The sequence below is a fragment of the Scyliorhinus torazame genome, chromosome 9, assembly GCF_047496885.1.
Source record: "Scyliorhinus torazame isolate Kashiwa2021f chromosome 9, sScyTor2.1, whole genome shotgun sequence".
NCBI lineage: Eukaryota > Metazoa > Chordata > Chondrichthyes > Carcharhiniformes > Scyliorhinidae > Scyliorhinus > Scyliorhinus torazame.
The window spans coordinates 165294273-165319791 of NC_092715.1; the positions used below are offsets into that span (position 1 = coordinate 165294273).

General features: G+C 42.0%; 1 protein-coding gene across 5 annotated transcripts in view; it reads right to left on the reverse strand.

The window, feature by feature from the left end:
- Positions 1–25519, reverse strand: part of ptch1 (patched 1) — a 97421-nt gene that overhangs the window by 35369 nt on the left and 36533 nt on the right. For all 5 annotated transcript variants that reach the window (XM_072516733.1, XM_072516730.1, XM_072516731.1 and 2 more), the window contains 11 exons: positions 24757–24946; positions 24418–24487; positions 24180–24271; positions 19665–19863; positions 18478–18599; positions 16371–16518; positions 14862–14993; positions 11628–11783; positions 5584–5682; positions 4524–4649; positions 1197–1315 (listed from right to left, as the gene is read on the reverse strand). In XM_072516733.1, coding sequence (XP_072372834.1) covers positions 1197–1315; positions 4524–4649; positions 5584–5682; positions 11628–11783; positions 14862–14993; positions 16371–16518; positions 18478–18599; positions 19665–19863; positions 24180–24271; positions 24418–24487; positions 24757–24946 — 1453 coding nt within the window. The remainder of the gene's footprint in view (positions 1–1196; positions 1316–4523; positions 4650–5583; positions 5683–11627; positions 11784–14861; positions 14994–16370; positions 16519–18477; positions 18600–19664; positions 19864–24179; positions 24272–24417; positions 24488–24756; positions 24947–25519) is intronic.

Genomic DNA, 25519 nt, shown 5'->3' on the forward strand with positions numbered 1-25519 from the left:
GACTAAGGTGAGGAGAAATTTCTTCAGCCAGAGAGTGATGAATCTGTGGAATCCACTTCCACAAAAATAGTTGAGGCAAAAACATTGTATAATTTTAAGAAGGGATTAGATATAGCTCTTGGGGCTAAAGGGATATGATGGGGAAAGGCGGGATCAGGGTATTGAACTTCGTGATCAGCCATGGTCATAATGAATGGCAGAGCAGGCTTGAAGGGCCAAATGGCCTCCTCCTGCTTCTATGTTCTATGTATATTTCTATGTATGAACTCACCAAAGTGTCACTGTGGGCTGAGATGGCAATGAAAATAACCCAGTTGGAAAATGTAATGCACAATACGAAGAAAGATTCTCCAAAATGTGGCCTCTTTTCTGACCTGCAGACCAGCAACATTCCCTCTATTGCCCAAGAACAATGTGAGAAGCATGCAGCGATCTATCATCCCTTCAGCATTATTGTAACAGGAAGTTGTACCAGTGCTTATACCTAAAAACTAATACCATTCTTCAAAGCTAGACCCTGCACCATCTATAACCTAATACCGGAGGACTTACCACCCATTTCTCTGTATCTGTCCACCATACACAAAATACACCATGTATGCCTATCTGTTGTAACACAAACCAACTGTGTACTAAAATCTGGGGCTGTATTCTTCCAACCCGCCCGCCGCAAGATCGCCACGGGTGGGATGCGAACCATATAAAGGTCCATTGACCTCGGATGGGAATTTCTGGTGGCTGGGCAGGCATGGCCGGAGAATCCTGCCCCTTACAAATTACTCTAAATTTCTGATAGTATTATTGATTTTTTTTTCCAGTGTCAACAAGAAATCCTATAAACTTTTCGCATCAATATTATTAAACAAGTGTTTTTTAAAAAAAAAATCTTATGATAACTTTAAGCATTTAAATATGAACGGAACTAATCAGTTCTACTAAAATTCATGGGGAAATCTGTAATTCGCTTCTGCAGACCAACTTTCTGACTTATCTGTTACTTTTCCAGGGGCCAAGTGAGTTTATTGCTCTTCAAACAATTCTGCTTCTAGTAAATTATCCAGTCAAAAAGAGCCATAAAACTCATTCTTATCCCACTTCTCAAGAAAAGCAGTGCCACAGAGCTGTGAGGTCTATTATTCTCATACCACAGAACCTTTAGGAGATGTACAAAAGTCAGCTTTTCAGTTGGCCCATACCTAGTAAAACAGCAGAGGATGTCGAGTCTCCTATCTTCCCTGCGGTAGAGGTCCATGCTGAGAATAGCAGGGAAGATGAGCAGAACCATGGCGAAGTTAAATACCACAACAACAGCAGCCTGGAAATGAAAATAAAAGATAGCCCATTTGAGAAAAGAGAGAGACAAAGTAGGCTTTGTGGACACATTGCTGGAAGTATTTGGACACACATTTGTGTTAAGTAATTAGAGCATCAATTTTTTTAACATTTGCCTTCCATAATTCATGGAACAATGGTTTTACCTTGGGGGAGGAAGGTAATTCCCACAACCACTTAACATAAATTAATGAATAACAAATGTTAAATAACAGCCCTTTTCAAAAAGAGAGTTTGAACTTTTTCATATTTAATACTATTTTGTAAATAAGTAAAACACAATGGTCTTAATAGAAAACTCTATTCTCCTATTTTGTTTTTCAGAAGGATGAAATATCAGCTTTGTTTTGCCATGCGTTGCTCACACATTATAGTGTGCTTCACCGAGATCAATGTACCCCAAGCCATTTGTAACTTATATGACATTTATCAAAAAGAACAAGGGCTGGGATCAACATTCCATGTAGTAATGTGCATTGCACCATAACTAAACAATAAGGACAGCAATGAAAGGCTAGCACTGGTCTCTAGAATTCTGTGAAAGTAAACTTTTCATTGCTTGTTGTACAGATTGCCCAAAATACATCTCAGTGTTTTTAAAGTCCTGCGTTTTTGTGGCTTAAGTATAAAATTGGTGTTTAAAAAGGCAGAAGTACATTTCAAAGTTTTAATTATAATGAACTGTTTCTCTAGCATGATTCTTGAATTTTAGAGTTACTTTTTGAATTTTAAAATAATTATATTTTACAGTGATAATATTAAAAAAGTAAAATCTTTCAAAAATGTTTTCTGAATGAACATACCGACTCTGGAACGGAGCAGAATTAAGATTTAAGCACTAAAGTAGATTGATTTAGGAGTGGTTCCAAGAAAATAACCTTTTTTTAACAAATCAAATAAATCAAAACAATTCAAACATGCACAATCAATAGTTCATGGTGAAACTGGTTACTTCATGCTAAGGTTAAAAAGAATGAAAGCCTGTGCATGAGGTACACAAAGAGAAGCCAGCATGACTGGTTGGTAGGGGCCCAGTCCAAGGCACATGCTGTATCCGCCATTCCTGCTAGGCCACCCAGAGAGAATGAGTGTAATGCATAGCCAGAGGTGATGAGCAGATGATGAGGCCTGTCATCCACAGTTCCCACCTTACTTTTGCCTGCTTGCAACTCTGCTAGATCCTCCCTTTGTTGATCATTTCAATACCCAGTTCTAAACTGCTGCAACAGCTTTTCTTCAGAGTGCAAGGCAGGGGTCTACAAAGGTTAAATAATTGGGGAAGGGGGGCTGTGTAGGCCATTCACCACATTTATTCAATCTACTACAATGGTGCCAAGAATTTATTTTTTTCCTCTTCAATATGCCGTAATGTTTTGCAATGAAACCTATTCATACTACATAAATAAATACGCATAGTTGTATTTAAAAGTACTTAACCTAATCTTCTTTGCAGGTCTGTGCAAGTTTCACAAAATTACCAACTTAGATCTGATTACCTTAACATATTTGTCAACTGTGACACCAAAAGCTGATCAAATTTAGATCTGTTACTCAACCAACAATTCAGGAGGAGAAAACTATGCCAAACATTCCAAGCAAAATAACAGGAAAAAAGGAAAGAAGAAACCGTTGACATGCAAGACTGAAAGCAGACTGCATTTGCAAGGACTAATCAGGAAACCATTCATTCTCCCTCAGCGGCTGCATTGCTTTACAGATACTGGGCCTCAAAAGACGTGGATACTTTGATAATTATCTCACACTGTTTTAAGGAAAAGGTCAAAGTCAACTCCCTCTTTGAAACATAAATCAACTGGATTTTTTTTGAAAGTCATTGAAAAAAAGTCAAACAAAACTGAAAAATGAGGATAGCTCTCTATTTAAAGTTGCATTCAATGCTAAACTTCTGCTTTGTGAGCCAATCAAACTGATTTGAACAGGTGCTTTGCAAACTCAAACCTATGGGAGTTGGAAGAGTGAAAATTTGCTTCTGTATTATCAAGTGGGTGTTTCGAAAGTATACAGTCGTCCAAACACTTTTTTGTTCTCTACATTTAGAAATAACAATTATTGTAAGCACATTGTCACTCCTAGCTTCAAGGCACTGTCTTTATGGTAGTGTATAGCTGCTGAAATTATCTCAGGTATCAAGAAAAATTACAACCCTTCCCTTCCGCTGGGGAGGTTACAGGTCAAGCAGCATGAAAAATGAGTGGAGACACAGGTTACGAAAAGTAAAATTACTCTTTTGAAATAGTACAGTTTATCTGCACTGCAGAGGTTGGTTGACCTCATAAATTGTCTCCATGTTAAGCTGAAGAAATTATGTCTCCAGTCAGCAATATTGCAAAGGAATATGATCTGCTTTGAGTTTATGAATATCAGCTAGCGTGCGGTACTTACCTTTTGATGCTTTTGGAAAAATGCTATTCAAAACAAAAAAATAATTTACTGGTTATCATATTTAGAATGTGGATTTTTTTAGTTAGGATCAAGGCCAATTAATTGAACTCCTTGACTGGACTTGATCCTGGATGTTTTACTTAACAGTTGGATTACTTTAGAATAATAATTCTTTTGCAGATTTGTGGAACAGGAATTTCACTTCAGTGACTGTAAAAAATACATTAGATTTTAATTTTAAGAATGGAACTAATTTTAACCTACCTATGTAGCAATAAAAGTGACTGCAGCATTCTATACATACAGCCGCAAAGTATTAAATGATTTCACAAGGAATTTCACTTCCAGTGTTTATAGTTCTGGCAAGCAAGACACCATTATAAATACTGACCACTTTCAAACTGCAAAGGATTTACCACAGTTTCATGATAATTGTAGAAATGCACCAGAATATTTTTCTCAAACTGCACGCTGCTGAGTAAAGGCACCTCCGAGTTTCTCTATCGCAACAACTTATGGACAATGGTGTGTATGTCAGCTATATTTCTTCAATCATCCATTAAAAGATAACTAGTGGTTCTCATCTTACCACAATAACATTATTGATAAAACAGTAAGACTCATTGAATTGCATGAATGTTATTTTATTAAATCACAATGCATTTATTTACAGAATTTCGGGGAGTGCACTTTATTATCTAACAATTTAGCGTATAGCTCATTCAATAGCATGACAGGGACGTACATGATTTTCCAAAAAGTGGACTGAATGGTATTGATTCACTTACTTGTAAGGAAAATGCTCTTAGAGCAGGGATAGGTATTAAAGCAGCCATGAAGAAGGCAGTCACATTGCTGATGGAGGTAAGGGCCACACTTGCTCCAGTTCTCTTTAGACATTCTCCTGTTCGGTCCTGTGGAGGAGCATAATAGGTGGAAGAATATCAAAACAAGATTTATGATGGCTATTCCCATAAGATATCAAATAACAAATTGTTGCTTTTGAAGGAACATAATAAGCTTTTCATTCATAGTAAGTTAGAAACTCTATGCATGCAGAACAGTAGCCTCCACATGAGAAACCATTGACTTTAAAAAAATGTCCTGATCATATTAAATCTTCTTCTCATAAAATGCGCGATAACCCGATTGTGCTGGAGAAGAATAGTGGGCATTTTTTCATCAAAGCTAAACAGTCCCTGTTTTTGATACAACTATTCCTGCATTGACCTCATATTTCAGCTGATGGTACATCTGCAGGGCTTCCAACACAGAATGACACTCCTTTTTTTTTACAAAAAGGGATGAAGCAATATAATGCTGGACCACACATTGAGCTAGCCTGTCATTCAAAACCAGAGGGATAATGTTTTTCTATCAAAGGGAACTGTTTACTTTTTGATTTAAAGCACATAAAAGCTCCAGCAGAATGAGATAGTCAAAATGCTTTAAACTTGCTAACAAAGACACTGGGAACTGAAGAGTCAGTGTATATTACGTGCGGGAGTTGGGGGTGTGTGAGGAGGGGGGATTGGTTGGTGCTGGGAAGAAAGTCAAGCAAATATAGGTTTCTTTTATATTGCTACTTTGTCATTGAACTCCAGAAGCCCACACCTAGGTTACACGCATAGACATGAGCTTTGTTAAAAGCCAATTAAAATCTAGGCGGATACTTCCGATTCAAAGTACTCCCCCCATCTCCAGCTGCAAATAAAAATAGTTATAAAAATGACACTTGCTCTGAAATATCATCAAATATGCTACACAAAGGAACACTAATCCAAAAAAGGAACAGACTCCAAGAAAGTTAATTTGCCAGCTTCCCTGAAATTAAGTTCTTATTCTTACCTCAAATGGAATCTTTTTATTATGTCCTGTTTCACTGAATGCATGTGCCAAAAGGAAAACATCGTCCACTCCCACACCAAGAGCAAGAAAGGGCAAAACCTGCAGAAAAAGGTACATCAGTACAATCTAAATTTAACAAGTATCTTAGTTGTGGAATTAAAATTGTTCTATTAAAGAGGTTCTGATGAAGTAACTAATAATCACTGGTGCTATATCAGTGAGCTGAGTAACCAACTGTCACAAAATATTTTTAATCTGCATTTAATTCCATGATGTGCTTGCAATACTTGGTGCAAAATCCAACAAAGTCCTCAGGGATCAAAATTCCAATTGTCCTGCATCACTGGCAGAAGCATAGCAGAGTAAGCTGTATTTGTGCTGATACCCAAAATTGAAACTGTCCACCTCTAAAGGATCCCTTGAATAATGATTTGAGTACCATGGATTGGTAAAGATTTGGTGTCTTTGCAAACAGCCTCAAAACCGCACAACAGCTCTTAGCTGTTCAGGAATTCTCCCGCTCACACCCTAATGAAAAGGGAGATGGGAGTGGACGTGGACTGAACATTTTCCCATAGCCTCTCATACCTGAAATATGGGATGGAATCTCAGATTCTCAGGTTCCACCCCATTCTCTGGCCTTTGGTCCGGAGATCCACTGGGGTTCCTTAATATTTAAGTATTAAGAATAAATACTTAGAGACATTTCTCTACGCTATATGTGCTATATAAATGAAACTTGTTGCTGTAGTAGTAGTGACTTTAAACTTATAATTTGCATAAAAGATGAAGGCCGTTTATTTCATTTGCACTTAGTCCTGTTTTAGTTCTCAATGTAGCATTTATACATTTCTTGGCTTACAAAGTTATAGTGTGAAATTTTGAGCCAGCGTTAGCTATCAGTGATAATGGCGATGTGGTCGGAAAATACGGTGACAATTGGGAAACTCGATTCTTGCCGGCGAGATCGCATTTTCCAATTGTCCAGGCCCCTCGCAGGTGGTGTAAGGAGAATCCCGCCACGGAAGGCCGGGAACTCTTTTAAATGTACTATAACATAAGTAGCAAGCTCTCCGGCTGGGACTCTCCCTCTATTCATCGGGTTGCCGGTATGACATTACGTAAGTACGATTTACAACAGCTGGATGAAAGCGAGAACCTGGCCCCCTCACCTCCGAAGTCGATATTGGAGGTGAGCGCCTAGGTCGCCATTACCCTCCAGGATACCGAAAACAGAAACACAGAGGGGGCGGTGGAGAGGAGGTGGGGGACTCAGACAAGTTCAACTCAGGGCTGGGGCATCTCGGGGGGGGGGGGGCGGGGGGGCGGGGGGGGGGGGGGGGGGGGGGGGGAATGCTTGCAGGCCTTTTTGGCTGTTAATGGCTGAAAGCTTCTCGATTTTAAAGTGGTCTGGTGGCTGGTATGCAGGCAGCGCTTCTCATGTCCTCCTCGCTGGGCATGCGGCGATATCACCGATGAGGGATTGCCCTTCCAGAGTGGCAGTTAGAAAGTGGATGGGAGCAGGTGAATCCACAAGGTTTGCACAGGGGGAGGTCCATGGGTGGGGTCCCATGAAATGCCAGGCTGCATGGGTAGAGTGGGGGACTCTGACAAGGGGTGTTTCCCAGCTTCATGAGGCTTGAAGACCCTCACACAGGGACAAGGATGACTGCAGTGAGAATGAACTCGCACACTCAGGCTGCACTGAAGCCAGAGGGCAAGAGCTGTATGGAAGCTCAAGACCACCGAGGCCAGTCTGTCAAGGAGTAGCGTATGGATGGTTGGCTGTTCAAAGTTGAAAGGCTTGTTTAATCCGCATACTTGAGAGCTGGGGGAATGAGAGTGCCCTAAGGATGAATCTGACATACTAATTTCAGTCATTGCATGCATCATGTGCGCCTCACCTGCCACAAGGGGAAGCCAGTTGCCCAACCCTTCCTCAATGAATCAATTGTGCCAATTTAGTCAGCCTTGCAATTCTGGAGTGTGCACTGATTGGCTAATTTTTAACCCTGAAGTAGTTTAGTTGATAAAAGCACCCTCCAGCACACACGGGATCATGAGTTCCAATCTCAGTGGGGTTAATGCATGACTTTAAATCAAAAACTTAACCTATTAACTTTAACAGTGTTTTTGGAGTGTACACCTCACACGTTAAAAGTCCCCAGGTTCAAAACTGGACAGACAGCTTTCCAAATGCTGTTAATTGCAGAGTGAGGTACAGTGCATCATTCATGTTTAAGGGGGAGGCAGTGGTATTGTGGTACTGACGTCCAGAGGCCCAGGGTAATGCTCGGAGGGCATGCGTTCAAATCCCACTTTGGCAGATGGTGAAATTTGATTTCAATAAAAATCTGGAAGCCAGCAGTTTTCCTTTAAGGGACTTGTCCCTCACGTCTATTTGATTTTGTTTACTTGTTTTTTGTGCTCATCAAAATAGTTGGAAGTGTAGCTCCCAAGCAAGTTTCCCAGGAAGCGTCCATGATATTTACATCTTGAGGCACTCGCAGATCCCAGCCGTGTTTGAGGGAGAATAGTGGCTGGTGGGATGGCTCCGCAGGGACAAAGGGTATTCACTTAGGAGGTAGCTAATGACGCCAGAATGGAGGCCACAAACACCCGCTAGACTCGTTAGATGCAGGGTTCATGCATCAACCCTGGTCGAGCAGATGATTGGACTGCTCAATATACGGTTCGGGTGTCTGGATCAGTTGGAAGGAGCCCTCCAACACAGCCCCACAGGGTATCCCAAATCATAGTGGCCTGTTGCGGTGTGCACAACCTGGCACTGCAGCGGGGAGAGCAGCTGCAGCAGGAGGAGATGGAGGAGCGCCACATCTCCTCGGATAAAGAAAATGTCAAGGAGGGCGGCGACGGGCAACCCATGGAGGAGGAAGAAGGGCCTCAGGCGATGGCCAGGGCCCACATGGGGTGCAGGGCTAGGGATATCCTCATTTAACTCTCGGTTTGGAATTGACCAAAACTAGGATGTGAAGATTATTCCCAACATGGGTTCTCAATTCTTCCAACTACTGTGGGGCCAGCAGGAGGCCATTGACATGGTCACTCCATTCATGGGCAGGGCAATAAAGTGACTGACTCGGACACTGGTAGTCCGGACAGAAGGCAGGAAAATGATGATGACTTGCAGTGAAGGCAGAGCGATGCTCCTCTTAACCTCCGCAAAAGGTCTGACTCCTGCCTGACAAGAGAGCTGAATGTGACCTGCACTTGTGTGGGGTGATCTAGGGACCCATAGAGGCGGAATAACACACAGATGCTACTGCCTCCTCCAAGGTCAGGGGTCCTGGGATTTGTGCCGGCACACGAGAGGCCTGAGCGTTGGTGTGGAGCGGGAGACGGAGTCCTGCACACAGAGATATTGTGCTGCCATTCTCACACTGTACAAAGCAATGGGTTTGCATGGGGATGGGGGGGGGTTGCAGAGCATGGCGTTATGAATTGACAGCATGGGTGATCAGCAATTTTTAATGCTAGTTAGTTATTACAAAGGTGACTTTTCTCTACTGGTGTCTAGCTAGGTTCATCTGTACCCACTAGGTGCCTTTCGTTTCTTAGTCGTCCTCATTGTCCTGCTACATCTAGGTGTATCCTCAGGATCCACAGCCGAAGTTGAGGTGGCTGCTGACTTCCACGCCCTGTTGGCCGACATGGCCTTGGTGGGCGTCCCCACGTGGACCTGGACCTCGAGGGTCTTGGCCGGCTTTCGGGCAGCACGGATTTGCTGTCCTCCTCAGTGTGCAGGGCTGGGGATGTTTTGCTCACCCGGAGAGGGCTGTTAGATGGGCTGGCCACCCCCAAGTTAAATGAGATCCCCACTGATTACAGAGATAAAGTTTTACTGGGATGAGTGAATCAGAGGCTAGCCACCATGAGCTCGGCGGGAATCACGTGGAGAAAAAAAATTAAAGAAGCTGAATATCTGGTGAAAAGCAAATTACTGTGGATGCTGGAATCTGGTCTGGCAGCATCTGTAGGGAGAGAAAAGAGCTAGCGTTGAGTCCAGATGACACTTTGTCATGTGGACTCTTTTGGTTGAATATCTGGTGAATGATCCCGTCAGCACCGATTTTCTCCCCGGTTTTCTAAACGGAACCGACACTTGAAAAACATGGTAAGATTCCACCCGAAGATTGGGAAATTAAATGCATTTAGATTTCAAATTTGGAACTAATTTGCATGAGGATTACGTTTTGAGTCAGCGACTGAACTACCAGTGTTGTATAGTTCAATGAGCAATACACAATTACATCAAAATGTCCAATGCAGTCCGAGATTGAGACGTATATTTTACTGATGAAACAAAATGCATTTCCTTGGTGATAGTAGTTCAAGATCACCCAGTACTAGCAGCTTATGATAATCACCGAGGTCTACTCCAGAGGTAATCAAAGTACTGCTAAAAGGTCAAAAGAAGCTGTAGTTAACTGGCTCATGGATATTGCTGTCTCGGGCCTGCATTCTCCACTCCCCACCTCTAAGTTTGGGAATCTTGAACAGGTGGAGGATTCTGTGGCAGGGCAAAGTCGGGATTCGCAGACCAGGCGGCAGACATGAGCCTCCGTGCCCACCCTGTCGGCCACAGCAGGTTTCCCGACGGCTGAGACTTGCCCCGACCTGGCAGGACAATGCAAATAGCTCATTAGAGCAATTTTACATGTCATTGGCTAGCAGGACGCACAATTAACCAGCCAGGTGGGACGCTCTGCCCCCCTCCCCCAGCTGAGAGCCGTACTGGCGTGAATTGGTGCAGGTATTGAGGAGCGTGGACCTGGCGGCTTGCAGTCCTAAGGTTGGCAAGGTGGTAGTACATTCTCAACGATAGCCGCCAGGGTGCCAAGGGGCATCCATCCTGGGAGTAGGAGTGGGGGGTGGGGAGTGGGCAGGAGGCTTGTGCTTGACTAGAGGAACTTAGAATTTACAGTGCAGAAGGAGGACATTCGGCCCATCGACTCTACACCGGCCCTTGGATTAAACACCCGACTTCAGCCTACATCTTCACCCTATCCTCATTACCCCACCTAACCTTTTTGGACACTAAAGGGCAAATTAACGTGGCCAATCCACCTAACCTGCACATCTTTGGACTGTGGGAGGAAACCGGTGCACCCGTAGAAAACTCACACAGACGTGCAGACTCCCTAGAGACAGTGACCTGAGCCAGGAATCGAACCTGGGGCCCTGTGAAGCAACAGTACTAACCACTGTGCTACCGTGCCGCCCTCAGTTTAGCATTCAAAATGTCTAAGGCGAGAGAAGACAGCAAAGATGCTACTTTATACTTTTGACAACCAGATGATTTTGACAATGCAAATTTATTTGTTTCGAATTTTGTCAGTTTTGGATTGTAACTCTGGCACATAAATTAAGATGACAAAATTCTGTTCAGGATAACATTACTCAAACAGCAAGTACTATGATCAATAAGTACTAACCTCTGAAAGCATCCCATGTAATTCCTTTCCCTGAAAAAATATTATTTAAGTGATTGCATTTTAAATGTCTCCAATGAGCTGTTCAAGTAATCCTACTGTTGAGTCAAACATTGCAATAAATGTGTTCTACTGACATTTTTGAACCATGTCTGCCATCTCTTAGTATTGGTGACATTTTCGGGGCAGCTTTTAAAACGTATTTCACTCGTTCTTTTCTGCTAAACTTTAGAAAATCAAAATCTCAACAGAGTGTCTCCTAATCAATCAGGCAACAAAACGAATGCACTGGCTGCTAGCAATAGGTATTCAAAAAAGACCATTCTGATTCTGGTCGTTGACTTTATTGAGAGAGGGAAAGAAAAAGCCATCTAACCCCTCCACTTTACAAAATGATTATTTATACAGCTCGAAGGAGAAGCCATTACAATATTATTTATGATTTAATCTTAAAACACAACAATAATAATCTGTGGGACACACCTGGGGATATATCACTCTTCTGATACTATAACACATAGCATTACTTAAATAGGTACATGACTGAAAAGATAACATATTTCATTTTGCTACAAAGTAATTGACTTATACCTGAGTTGTTGCAGCATTAAAGGAAATTCCAATCAAAGAACACAGGCCCAATCCTGCCGCCACTGACAGTGCAACCAACAAGACACCTGCCAGCCCCACAGCACCCTGGGACTTGGCGGAGTCCCACCGGAGCATAGTTAAACAAGCATAGGCAAGCTGCAAGCAGAACAAGGGAGAAGACGAGCATTAAAATACAATTTTTCATGATGTTTTCCAAATAAATAATGACTTAACTGTAGGTCAAAATGAAATAAAACAATGAATCATAACCTCAGACAAATATTTGTTTGCTCTCTTATTTTTCAATCATTTTTTAAATTTAAATTTAGAGTACCCAATTATTTTTTCCAATTAAGGGGCAATTTAGCGTGGCCAATCCACCTACCTTGCACATCTTTTGGGTTGTGGGAGTGAAACCTACGCAGACACGGGGAGAACATGCAAACTCGACACGGACAGTGACCCAGGGCCGGGATTTGAACCCAGGCCCTCAGCGTCGTAAGCAGCAATGCTAACCACTGTGCCACCATGCTGCCCATTTTTCAATCACTTTTCAAGCTTATGAACCTTTTCATTCAGTTCAGCAACTACTCTGGTGAGTTCAGTTGTCTTCGTTTCAGAGATATCTGCTTTTAAATGTTTGGATTTGCTCTTCCATGCTTTGCATCACAACTTTCAGGTTCTTCAGATTGGACTGAAGTTCATAAATTTCCTTGCTCTTTTCAAGATGACATTCCAACATTTCAACCTTTTTGGTAGTTAATTTTGCATTCAACCAATTATTCAGATTCATCAGTAATTCTTATCCTGTTCCAATCATTTTTATGGTATTTTGATACTTAAAAGTTCATCCAGAACTATTTTTTTTTTTTAAATTGGCAAACTCATTGTCCTTAGGTGAATGTTGGTTCTACAGTTTTCCCCTTGGCAGGGCCTCATTCCTCTGTGCTATCCTTCAAGTTCACATTCTTTAATTCTGCTAACTGTTTCTGAGACTCTTCCCGCTCCTTTGTGAGAACTTCTACTTTCTCTTAAAACAATTGAACTTTTTCTTGGCATTCTAGGTTCTTGATTTTCATTTCAACCATTTAATTTTTCAACAATTCAATGGTCCTCAGTATGTTTGTGATATCCTGTGCTTTTCCCTTGTAACTCATTGAGCTTCAGAGTTGAATTTACATTTTCTGATTTGATTTTTGTCTTTCATTCTCCATCTGCAACAGAGCTTTGTCCATGTCCTTCATTTCGGTTTCACTGTTGGCCCGGTTTATCTCCGGCGAAGTCTTTAACTTGTTTCAGTTCTGTAACTGTGCTGCTCATGGCTTCATTATCTGCTTGTAGCTTGGAAGGTTTTATGGCTTTTCTTTTCACTGCCTCCTCTTTTCCATTCAGCTGGTCTTCCGCTCTTCATTCTCTTTCTTGTACCTCTTGGCTTCCTCCTGGAATATGGAACATTTCTCAGTCTTCTCTGCCATTTGGTTCTTCAGTTCATTCAAAGTGCCGATAAATTCATTTTGCTACTCTTTGTAATTTTCCAGAAAAACAAACTTTGATCTGAGGGATCCTTGGAGCGTCCGAAGGTCCTTCAATGGGTTTTCCCTTTCATGCAAAGCTCAATTGCCTAGTTTTGTGTTTTCTCGTAATTCAACAGAGTTGCCTTTACTTTGTTTTGCTGTCCTTCAATTCTGCTGTTCAAGACAGTCTTCATTTCTTTTATCCTGCTGCAAGGGCTTTGTATTACTTTTGCATTTGAACTTGAAGAACAATCAGACGTTCTTTTAACTGCATTGTTTTTTCACTACGGATAGTCCAAATGCAACTTTTTCTGAAGTAATATTCAACATCTTTTTTAATTCATGTTTTTCTAGAGTTACATATTGATTCTTCAAAGAGTCTTACAGGGCAGCAACTTCTTTGAGTTGGGCGGCCTCTGTGGCTGGGGGCCTCCTTTCCTACGCGCCGGCCCCTGTCGTCCTGCACCATGGTGCGTCGGGGCCGGCGCGTTGAAGGAGGCCACTGCGCATGCGCGCATTGGCGCCGGTGCCACTGCGCATATCCTCGTTGGCGCCAGCGCAACTGAGCGGATCCCGCGGCGCACAGTTCGTGCTGGGATCTGCAACTGGAGCGGCGCGAACCGCTGCAGCGCCGTTCACGCCCTCGTAAAACGCGACGACGTGGATACTCTGCCGCGGGATGGTAGAATCCTGCCCATGCTCTCTGCAGGAAACTTTCAAAACAGCATGCTTGGCCCAGCTACTTGGTATTTTATGTCTGGGAATCAAATGGAAGGCAATTGAAGCTCTGCCTGCCATTTTAAAAACAATTTTATTTCATTCAGTTATGGCATTGTTGCTGCAGCTTTCTTAAGGGGTGCTCTGGAATCCAAATGTTGATGCTGATAGCTGCCTGTTTAAAAAAGGTTCACTCAAGTTCTTTCCAGTTGCGCAGTGGATTATTCATCTGACTTTCAGCCTTTTTTTCTTCTTTTTTGAATTTTGCTCAGCCTTTTGTGATCTGGGCAGGCACCATGACTCTACCTCTGTGTTCGATCAGGTCTGGCTTTTAATCTGCACAGTGGATTCTGCTGTTTTCCAGCCTTTTCTCCTTTTTTGAATTTTGCTCAGTCTTCTGTGATCTAGCTAGGTCCCTTCCTTGACTATGTTCCATCAGACATGGCAATGGACCTCCACGTGTCTGATGCGAGTCCTTCAGCCTGCGTGTCTGCAATGTAGCTTTTCTTTTTTTAGGTAATCTCCAACTCTCGTTTTCAATTTCTTTTTAGGCGATCTCCAACTGTATCTTCAATTTAGGTGCTCTTCACTCCTATCAGACTTTACTTCTTAATGCTTTGATATTCTGGGTTCCTTCTCCAGCATCTCGGGGATTTCAGAGCCAATCCTTCACTGTCACAATGTTTGGTGTCTCAGTAAGAGGTCTGGAGACTTGTATGGTTGAACACAAATCATTTATTATTAACCCATAACTACATACATATTCAAAGGTACAGCTTGGCATTGGTACCGTCTCCTTCCAGACTCGACTGCACAGTCTACCATCATGTTACTCTCTACATCACTATGTGGGTAGTACTGTTTCCCCAGTCCCACATTGTAAACGGAGTTCTCTTCCTGATGATGTTTATTTTTTTCCCATCCTGAACATTATTTTTCATTGTTAAAAGTACAAGTGATATTATTTCAATAGCTGCAATCTCTGCTTTACAGAATGACTTACCATTAAAAGATAGCCACCAGCCACACGTATAACACTGACACTAGAAAATGACTTGAGGATGTCCTCGAGGGTAGTAGTAGAGAATGAAAGAACCTTTTGGGTTGAATTCTGTGCAACACTTTGATGGACAACCTACCGAAAATATTATACAAAAACAACTTTAAAAGGAGCATTCAATTGATTGCCAATAAACATTTTTAGTAAAAATTGTACCAAAATGCTATAGCTTCCTTAAAACTGTTGCAACAAAGGAATAATTAACCAATTTGGTGCAGAGATTCAGAGTCTCCATATAATCTTTGTAGTAGTTTTGAATTTTATCTTAGGTATGAGCAACATTAGGAAATAAGATAAAGTATTTCATGCTTCTTGAACCGCATTTCTGATTTACAGATATTTAATGAACCTCCTATTCTGCTTATATGTAAAACGATCTTTGTTTCCTGCAAACCGCGCCCCCCCCCCCCCCCCCCCCCCACCCACTGACAGTAAAAGTCACCACTTGGGCAATTCATCAGATTAGTCTTCATTCAAACAAAAATATATATATTCTGGCCTTCTCATTCATGCTTCATTGGCTGGCCAGCACACAGGGTCACAGGCTGCTTTAAAAAGGTCACTGCCCGGGAAACAAATGCCAGATGATGTCACATGACCCTACCAATGGGACTGCAGCTGTGAGCAGATTCTGTGCCTAGCTAATGTTTTCCAGACACCTTTTTTAATAAACAGAGTAACAATCACAGTGGGCGACAGTTGCTCACTTCAGTGTAGGCTTTGTTGTTTCTGCATTATGTTTGTAAATGCAGTTGAAAACAAATGTTATTGTAAGTTTGGTTGAAATATTAACACAACTTTTGTTTGTATTAAAAATACAATCTCCACAGGTAATTGAAAAAAAAAGCAATACCAATGATTCTGAATCCCAACAGGTTTATCTGAAATCAGGCACTGCATAGCTCAAGACTTTTTTTGTAGACTGTGCAAGCAAAAAGAGACAGAAGCAGGCTTCACTGCAGGAAGCCACATCTGGAGGCTAAATAGACCATTCAACAGACACATCCTTCCCATTACACATGGCCTTATATGCAAAGTTTTCTAAACATTGAAATGCAACTTATAGCACTTCCAGCTCAAGTCAAAATACACAAAACTTGCAATGTTTGTTAATGGGACTTTACCTATCTGGAATAAATTTAAATTATCGATGGTCTTGTAAAATATCTGAAAAACTTGCATGTCTCTGTAAAATCTTTCAAAGCACTTCATGCGCAATATACTACCCTGAAGTACAGTAACTGTTGTTATGTAAGGCAAATACAGCCATCATTCTGCATGCACCAAGATCCCACAAACAGATGGATGGCTACAATGTTGTAGAGTGAATATTGTGGTAATTAACTTTTTCTTTGGGTTTTAAAATATATTTACTGCATATCCTGGTGCAACATATTGGCCTCACCATCTAAATAAAAGTACTTTTAATTTACTTTTTATTTTCCATTTTACCTCAACATATTTCCTTTGCCAGGCCTCTAGAATGGCTGCAGCTTTGTCCGGATTCCAGTTGATATCCGAAACGTCGTAATAATCCTTGAAGTGCTCATACATCTGCTTGGGGGTCATTAACTGAAACATGGTCTGGAAAGCCTGGGCACTGAACAGAGGCACAGCGAAATGGGGGATGGGAAAAAATAAACAACATCAGGAAGAGAACTCAGTTTACAAAGTCATAAATGAAATGCTCACGATTTCTCAGCTACTTCTTTCACACTCTTAAAAACTTGACTTTTATTAAGCTGGAATGCTACTTTGAACTCGTGAATAAACATGCAATATGCCAATTCATAGTAGGATAGAAAACATGAGTAGTTTTGCTTTGAGGGAGGCCTATTTTATTGATTAGTTCATTAAGTTCTGTATTGTACAGAGTAAAGATAAACACCACTTGAAACCAGGTTGGGATGAGAATTTTTTTTTCCTCTGCTTACTTCCCTCATGATCTAAAGAGGCAATGTCCTCACGGCAGGAAGCCAGAACTGTGAACTTCATGGTTGTTATCAAGGGTAGGCTTATCATGGTACTCAGATGAAAAAAAAGATTGAATTCAAGCAGGGCAAAAATGGAAAGTATCTTTCTCCCATCACTGCAAAAAAAAACACCAACCTGTCTCTCTAAGGAAGGCTATGAATAGAAATAATGGATTTTTTCAGTTTAATAAAATGTCTCCCAAATGATAGCTCAGTGGCTTTATGTAACACACTGTGTGGTCTGTGCCAGACCAAAAGACTGATCCACACTAAAATATTATAAATAAAAATGTTAGTCTAGATTATATATTTGCTTAAAAATACATTTAAATATAGCTATTTATACACATCCGTAATGGACTCTCCCGTCAATTTGACAGATGTGAGTTCATCAAAAAAAAAAGTTTACAGCCTAGGTTGAAGTTGTTTCATGTGTAACGTTAGACAAAGTCTCGATTTAGATAACTAATTACAAATACAACAAATGAAGTCAGTCTTCAAATATTGGATTTGTGCTGTGTTCACATGTCCTGAAAATACTAGACTCTGTTTTCCACAAGTGTTGAAATTGCATAACACCAGAGACCTCTCTATTTGAGTCTCACCAAAGTTGGTTTTTCTCCCATCTGTTGGGATCCAGTTTGCAAGCTTTGAGATTGGTTTTCAGAATATCTTTATATCGAAGCTTGGGACATCCTGTGGTGTGATTTCCCATGCTTAGTTGGCTATAGGGTACTGCCCTTTGGCATGCGGGAATTCTTCATGTGAATCACATAACCAACCCAACAAAGCTGAGTTCTGATGAATATGCTCTTGATGCCAGATATACAGCCCTTTGCAAGAACATCAGTGTTGGGACTCTGTCTTGCCACCTTATGTTGCAGATAAACAGCAACGGTTCAAGTTTCTTTATGTCAGCAACAGGCCTTCCCTTAGATCAAGGACCCTGGGAACAGAAGTCCATCAGGGGGAGGGGACTGTGAGAAGGAGGGTAAGAAAGGGCAGTGGTTTCTCCCAATGTCCTCCTCACCGTACCAATACCAGGTCACTCAATCAGGCATAGAGTGCCTTTGAATAAGTGAACGATTTCCCCTTCCACCCACCCCCCTCCCCCTCCTCACCCCCAATGCTCCTGGGGAGGATTTGCATTTTGTACCCTCGGTCTGTACCAGCGCGAAGCCCTTAAGTGGGCATTTACTGCCCATTTAAGGGCTTCAATTGGTGCCAGTGTTGGAATGCCATCAACAAGTCTTCCAGATTTGTACTTAATTGGGGCAGAGGTGGGAAGGTAGTGGGGTCTCACCCTGGCACCCTCATGCCCGATTAAATATGACTCCCCCCACATCAGACACGAACACATGGTGTAGGGAGGGTATTAAATTCCCAGGAGTGTCTGCCATCTCCACAACCAACCCCGGTGGGAGCTCAAAATCAGGCCCATAGTGTGGCTTTGACCAGAGGATCCTTTGCTGGTTTCAATGTTGCTTATTTTTGGATTGTTTACGGATTGTTGTATACTGTGAATTAAACTCTATAACTTGGGTTGTATAAATTGATTTCAGTTCTAGTCCAGTTTGGTTGTTTACCTGTGTAGTCTTCCGCTGCTGTTCTTTACGGTCCCCCCTAAAATGAGCTCCTCTTGCCAATGCATGTACTTTTTGGACAGGCCCTGGCAACCACCATTTAACACTCGGGCAATATCAAGAGGCTGCAAACATAATAAAGCATCATTAGACAACTGGGTACATTTAATTACAAACTGTAACAAGAGGGTCCATTATTTTCCACATTTTTCAATTTACAATTCAAATAGATGTTTAATTAACAGTTAGATATAGACAAGTTACCATAGGACACGATTCAACAGCCTCATCACTCGGCCTGGTGTTGGGATGAGGCTGTTGAATCTCACGAAAGGTCTCTTGCGAGATATGTGACGCTCAAAAAGTCTCGCGGGATTTAACGGCGTCTCGCAAGACGCCGCGATCCGAAACTCGCATTCGCTGGAAAAGATCAAGGTATGCATATTTAAATGAGCTATTTGGCTCATTTAAATATGCATTTGCCGGATTCTCCCGGAGCCTGGAATTCACGTCCTTGCCTGGAAGAACTCGTTAGGGCATCGTTTAGTACTGGTCCACACAAAAATGGATCAGTCGTAATAGCACGTGGTGGGCGGGGGGAGGTCTCATAGGCGATTGAAGACCTCCGGTGGTTGGATATTGGGCGTGATACCCTGGTGCTCCCGTTGGCACTTGGGCACCTTAGCATTGCCATCCAGTGACCCTAGCAGTGCCACCCTGGCATTACTCATGTGCCCAGGTGGCACTGCCAGGCTGGTGGGGGCACTGACAAGGTGCCAGGCTGACAGTGCCAAGGTGCCTGGATGCCTGTTCTAGGGGTCAGGCCCGAAGCTGCCTTGCCCATAAGATATGGAGGTTCGAGGACCTCGGAAGAGGCAAGTTGGGTGAAGTCTGGGGGGGGGAACCCAGGGAATGTCGAGCTGAGCTCAGCGGTGCAGGAAATTACGCAAGTGCGGTCTCAATAGGACGTTACTCGCCGAATCCAAAAACAAAAACAGCCAACTGTCTTTGGATAGCGGGGTCTTCCTTGGCACTGCAAGCACCGATAAAAACCCTGACTGAAACCGGACATGTTTCGGTTGAATCGCGCCCATAATTATCACTTTTTCTATGCTTCACAATGAACCGTCAGTAATAATTACCACGGTAGGAATCCTAATTTAGGTAAAAGATCTACATTTATTACTTACTGTTGTTGAGTTTTTATTCGGGGCAGTATGTGGGCATTCAGGATCTGCAGGGTTCAGGCATGGACGATCCATGTAACCATGTCCAACCCCAGCCTTGTTCAGCATCTCCTCCCAACCATCCACCTCATACTTTAGATTCTTCAACTCCTCCAGGAATTCTAAGGGGTCAAGATTTGTCCACTGCAACGGCAGTTTACCCCTGTCAAGAAATAGATACAGTACTCAAAAACAAAATAACATTTAAAATTGTTACAACAGACAGGAGTTGCATTATGAGCTTAGTTACATTATGAACTAATTGATTGCTGTCAGGATTGCCACCCCTATTGATAGCTGCCTACCCCTTGGAGCTATCAGCCAAACAGGTGCGGGGGGAGAAAGAGAGCTCAGCAACCCACCAGCACCACCGGGAGCTGTGGTCACCGCTAGAACTGCACCTGGAAGAGGAGGACGCCACAGAGTACAGTATCATCCCACCAGGTTGAGGGGCTTCAGGACCAATCATGCAGGCCCTGGTGAGACTGATGTACGGAGCTAGTGGTGGGCACATGAGAGCAAGCGTAGTCATGGGCAAGGGCAGTCATAGTCATGGAAGCAGCCATTTCTGCCAGGGAGCTCTTCTCTGGGCCAAGTTCCCAAATAGGAGATTCCTCCTCCATCCACTGAACTCACTGGGAGGCCACCTGAGTTCACCTGGCAGTTGCCCCACGAGGCAGAAGGCCCACTGGCACAGGTAAAACACCAGTGATGGAAAGGGGCCCTTAATTGACTTAACTGATGGGAGGATTGTCCACCACCTTCTCTGCCACAGGCAAGACAGCATGGCAATGGGAAGGTGACACATCCTCCCCCTCCCCCCCACCTTCTGTCTTCCCTTACCATTTTTGGACACCCTACTTCCAGTTAATAAAATCCAGCCCACTGGTATAGACCTATTGTACCAAATGGTGCTTTCTGTACTACCAATTCTATCTAATGAAATATTCAGATAGTTCATTCATTAGGATACCATATGGCATCAAATATTCACATGCTATACCGCAGATAGTTATATATCATTCTGTGGGCAAGATTTCCATGTTAAGAGAGTGTAGCAAGTTCACTGTGGCAGGCAAATCTTTGCTTTCTCTTTGTAGTGACAAAAGCAAGTTACCAGGGAAATGTTAGAGTGGGAAGGGGCCCCTATCAGAGAAGTGAAGAGGAAGTGGGAAGAGGAGCTAGGAGGGGAGCTGGAAACTGAACTGTGAGAAAAAGCCTTGAAAAAGGTAAATGCATCCTCATCCTGTGCTAGACTCAGCTTGATTCAGTTCAAGGTAGTCCACAGGGCCCACATGACGGTAGCTCAGATGAGTAGGTTCTTCGAGGAGGTGGACGGTATGGGGGTAGCCCGGCCAACCATGTTCATATGTTTTGGGCATGTCCGAAACGGAGGGAATTCTGGCAGGGATTTGCAGATGTTATGTCAGAAGTCCCGGAAGGTTGGGTAACTCCAAGTCCAGAATTAGCAATATTTGGGGTGTCGGAAGATCCGGGGGCAAAGGGGGCGGGGGGGAGGCCGATATCCTGGCCTTCTCCTCCCTGGTGGCCCGGAGACGGATCTTGCTGAGATGAAGGGACTCAGAGCCCCCGAAATCAGGAGTGTGGGTCAGCGATATGGTAGAGTTTCTCAGTCTGGTGAATATCAAGTTCGCTCTAAGAGGATCAATACAAGGATTTGCCCGGAGTTGGCAGCCGTACATCGATTTCTTTAACAAAAACTGAACGTCAGCAGTAAGGGGGGAAAGGGAATAAGGGGGAGGGGAGGAAAATAGGAGGCATGGTAATGTTAAATAAGGACAGGGAATTTAGTATACGGGTAATTCGGGACAGGGCGGGAGAAGTGGGGTACGTGGTTTATGGTTTGTTGTTATTTTAGGGTGTATTTTGTGCGTCGACCCGCGCGGTTGTTTTAGAAATGTCAATATGTTAAATTGTGAAAATTACAAATGCTTTAATAAAATATTTTCTAAAAAAAAAGCAAGTTACAATATACAACTTTTGTTGGCCATTTTTGTAGGCTGCCCTGTGAACCACCTTATCTCTGCAGTGTTCCCCACGGGTGGCTCTATAACTCGTGAGAAGAAAAGTCAAAACCAGGGCAACACTGCTGCTGTAAGCAAGTGAAAAAAACCATGGGTAAATTTTCAGCTTTGGCGCTCACATAATGGGCCGCCACACCAAAAGCACATTGGGAAATTGGCGCACAGATTTTAAATTCATGGCGATCGCTCATAACTTCCAATACCAGGCAGAAAGCTGCCCATTGTACACCTAGCTCAAATTTTCTTTCCATAGAGATGTGCCCAATTCACAATATTGAACTCATCGCCTAACAGTGAAATTTAAAATCTTCCCCACCACCTTCTGCCATACATCAGCAAGAAATTCAGCCTCGTGTCCCCAATCAATTTTATTGAAGTTTAACAAATAAGAGTTTTGTGAACCATAAACTTTACAAAGATTTATAATGCTACTCAAAATATTCTCCACATAAAATCTCTAAATTTTCATTCTTGAAAAATAAAATTAACATTTTAATTTTGTGCAAAAATTCAGCAGTTCACAATGTGTCAAAATGAATGTTTTAGAGGCTCAGTGAAGTTGAGTGTTTGTATGCTAATAGACAATGCCATGGAGTTGGGTGAAGTTCCATATAAAACTTGCATCAAGTGGGATGTTGAAAGGATTCCCAGTAGAAAGAATAGAAATTTAGAGGGAAGGACATACTTAGGTGATCTCTAGCACCTCCTGGAGGCTACCAACAGCATTGGAGAGCTGGAAGCCGACCATACACTGGTATCAGGCTGAACTGGCAAAAAGAATAAAGTCGAAAGATCAAAAAATCCTCACAAAAATAAAGAATTTTGAGTGTGGGGCTAAAAATATGTATTTATATGTTGAGACACTGAAGTGGAATTTTAAAAAATACTGTCATCTTGACTACGCTTCTTCAAATTGAAAAGGAGTGAACAGTGAAAATGTTGGTTGCCTTTCATCTCCAAAAAATTAAACATTTCTCTTTCCCTGGATAGTTATTTGTTTCTGCTAAATCTAAAGAAATATAAATATTTTAACAGATATGCTCTTCGAAATTCTGCCTGTAACTTTGATTGATATTGTGAGATAAATTAGTATTAAATATGAAAGTGCTGACAGCCTGCTCCTACTGAGACTTTTCCACTTGTGAAAATATGTGATGTCACTTTTGCACATTAACCGGATAAGAAGTTAGCATCTGGCAGCATCAAAAGATTGTGACATAATGTCTGATTACAGTCCTCCTGTATTATAATAACTGTTTTTCTATTTGAATCAATCATAGTACCTGACCTTTATTACCACTAATGATACCTTACTTCTTTATGCTCTTTGACAACCTGGCAATCGACCAACATACCCCCGCTTTTGAATTTCTTCCTGATGCTGACAGACTGGAGAGGCTTTTGGCTGGGTTATTTTGTGGTTCAAACCACATTGTATCTGCTTAACCAGGCTTGAGTCATTATTTCAACTCTCCCAACCAAAAAACACAAAACCCTTATTTACAATCCCATTTTTACATTATCAATTCCCCGTGCCTGCCCACCCTTCCAACAAACCTCCAAAATCTCAAGAGGGAGAGAACAAATAACTCACAATTCTGGTAGGCTCATCATCTTATAAATCTACATAATGTTCCATGTCGAAATATGAAATGCAAGTGACTGATAAGCAGTCGCATGTGAGAAAATATGCTTTCACTGCTCCCTCTTAATTGATGTCAGCAGGCAAAAGTCTTAATTGAGTGATGTGAATGGGCAGTAGAACAGAGATTGATGGCACCAAATGTTTGCTGTGTGAACTGGGTAAAACGAATGAGGGTAAAAATATATCGGTGCTTGGTTTTAGGTGTGACTGTGGCCAAAATGAGTGACTAGAACCAGGTGGTTTGCATCTGGCATGAAATTGTGCCTAGAGTCTCATTACTATTAAGTAGGTAGGCTGCTGGCTCCTGTCGCAACTCCACAGGCAGCTTACCCATTTGAAAAATGAATATCGGTCACTTGCTTCGCTGCAAGCGGCCTGAAGGTTAAGTCCCAGGAAGTGGGGTTGGAGGGCAGGGGTTAGGGTAGATGGGGAACAGCAATCAGACACAGTAGAGTTAGGGAGCACTCCTATTCCTCCTGGCTCCAAAGCAATGGCCATTGAAGAATCGCTTCAGCTCCAGAGATCTCTCGCTACACTGAGGAGTTCTAGCGAGTGAAGCTCCTCAGTGCACAAAATGTGGCTATGTGCAGCTTCGGCTGCGAGTTCCCCGCTGAGGCCCCCTATCTTATCCAGAGTGGCATTTTATAGTGTTGTGTTTTTCGGTGTTGCAAGCGCCGGGAAACACGCGCCTAAACGCGCTCGCTATGGGTCTTTGTTTCCATTTAGTTAAATCCTGCCTATAATTTTCAACTGAAGGAACTAAAACTAAGACAACAAAGATTTACTTACGGCAAGTAGACTGTTCCCAACTGTAACTTAGCACCTTCCCAGAAACAATCCAAGGGTGTGATTATTACACAGGGATACAATTTTTCAATAAGCTGGTGAAAATATAGAAGCAAGCATTTAGCTCAACAAGTATTGCAAGCATCAAAAAGCAAAAATTAAAAGATGAGACATTACTTTGTCTAATGGAATATTTTGATTTTTAAAAGTTCTGTTTAGTTTAAGGGGGATCCAAACTCACCTGATCCATCCAACCAGTTTCTGTTACAAGTGCTCCGGATTTATAACATAAGTTGTCTAAGGTCCACTGTCTAAATGTGGACGACAAAAAAAAGAGACAAAAAAAATCCTTTGTTTAAAAAGTATATCAGCAAGATAAAATTGAAAAAAATCAGATGATCTGACTGCACCTCTACAAGACTGGACCAGACTTAACAGGTATGAAAAGTAACAGTATGGTATATTTGCCTACATTAAAAGCTCAAATTCCCATAAATAACAAAGATTTAATTTGATTTTGAAAACTGTTCTACATAATTCAGAAAATATGAAGAGATGCGATTGAATCAGTGTCACTTACTTGTTGTACAAATAAACTTGCACCCTGCTGGCATTAAATGCAGAGCTAAGGTGCTGCTGCAGAGCTTCAACTGTTAGAACATTAGCACCTTCCTCAGGAGATGTTTGAATCATGATCTGAGGATTGAACATGGCTTCCTCCCCTATCTTCTGTCGTGTGTATGATAATTCTTGACTCACTCTACCACCAACTAAGGGGAAAAAAGGGTATTCTCAGTTATTATGACCAAGATTTAAAAAAATTATATTAGTATGATGCAAAACTTTTCTACAAATTTGTGCTTTATAATGCATCCCCAAACAGTTAAAAGATTTTAGCTGCATAATGTAAAACGTCCTACACTTTTCCATATATCCATCATAAGGCATCATTTCTGATATTAACCATGAATTGTTTGGTCATGATCTAACTTCATATCGTACAGAGTTCTAAGAATAAGCCCAAGCACGGAAGAAGATCTGCATATATAAAATTTAAAAACTAGTTAATTGTAGATGTAATCTGTGACACTGCAGTGATTCGGCATTGGATTCAGGCGCGGTGCATGTCAGGGATGAGCCACTTCCCATATGCATGATGATAAAACAACTTCAGAATACAGCAACAAGAGGAATTTCTTCACTCGAACCATTAATCGTAACACATGTGGCACATCTTTGCCATCAATAATTATTACCCAATCCTGAAATGGTTCATGCCGGAAAAATTAAAAACAGGACAATTAATATCACGCAATCATATGCAAAACATAGGTACAAACTTA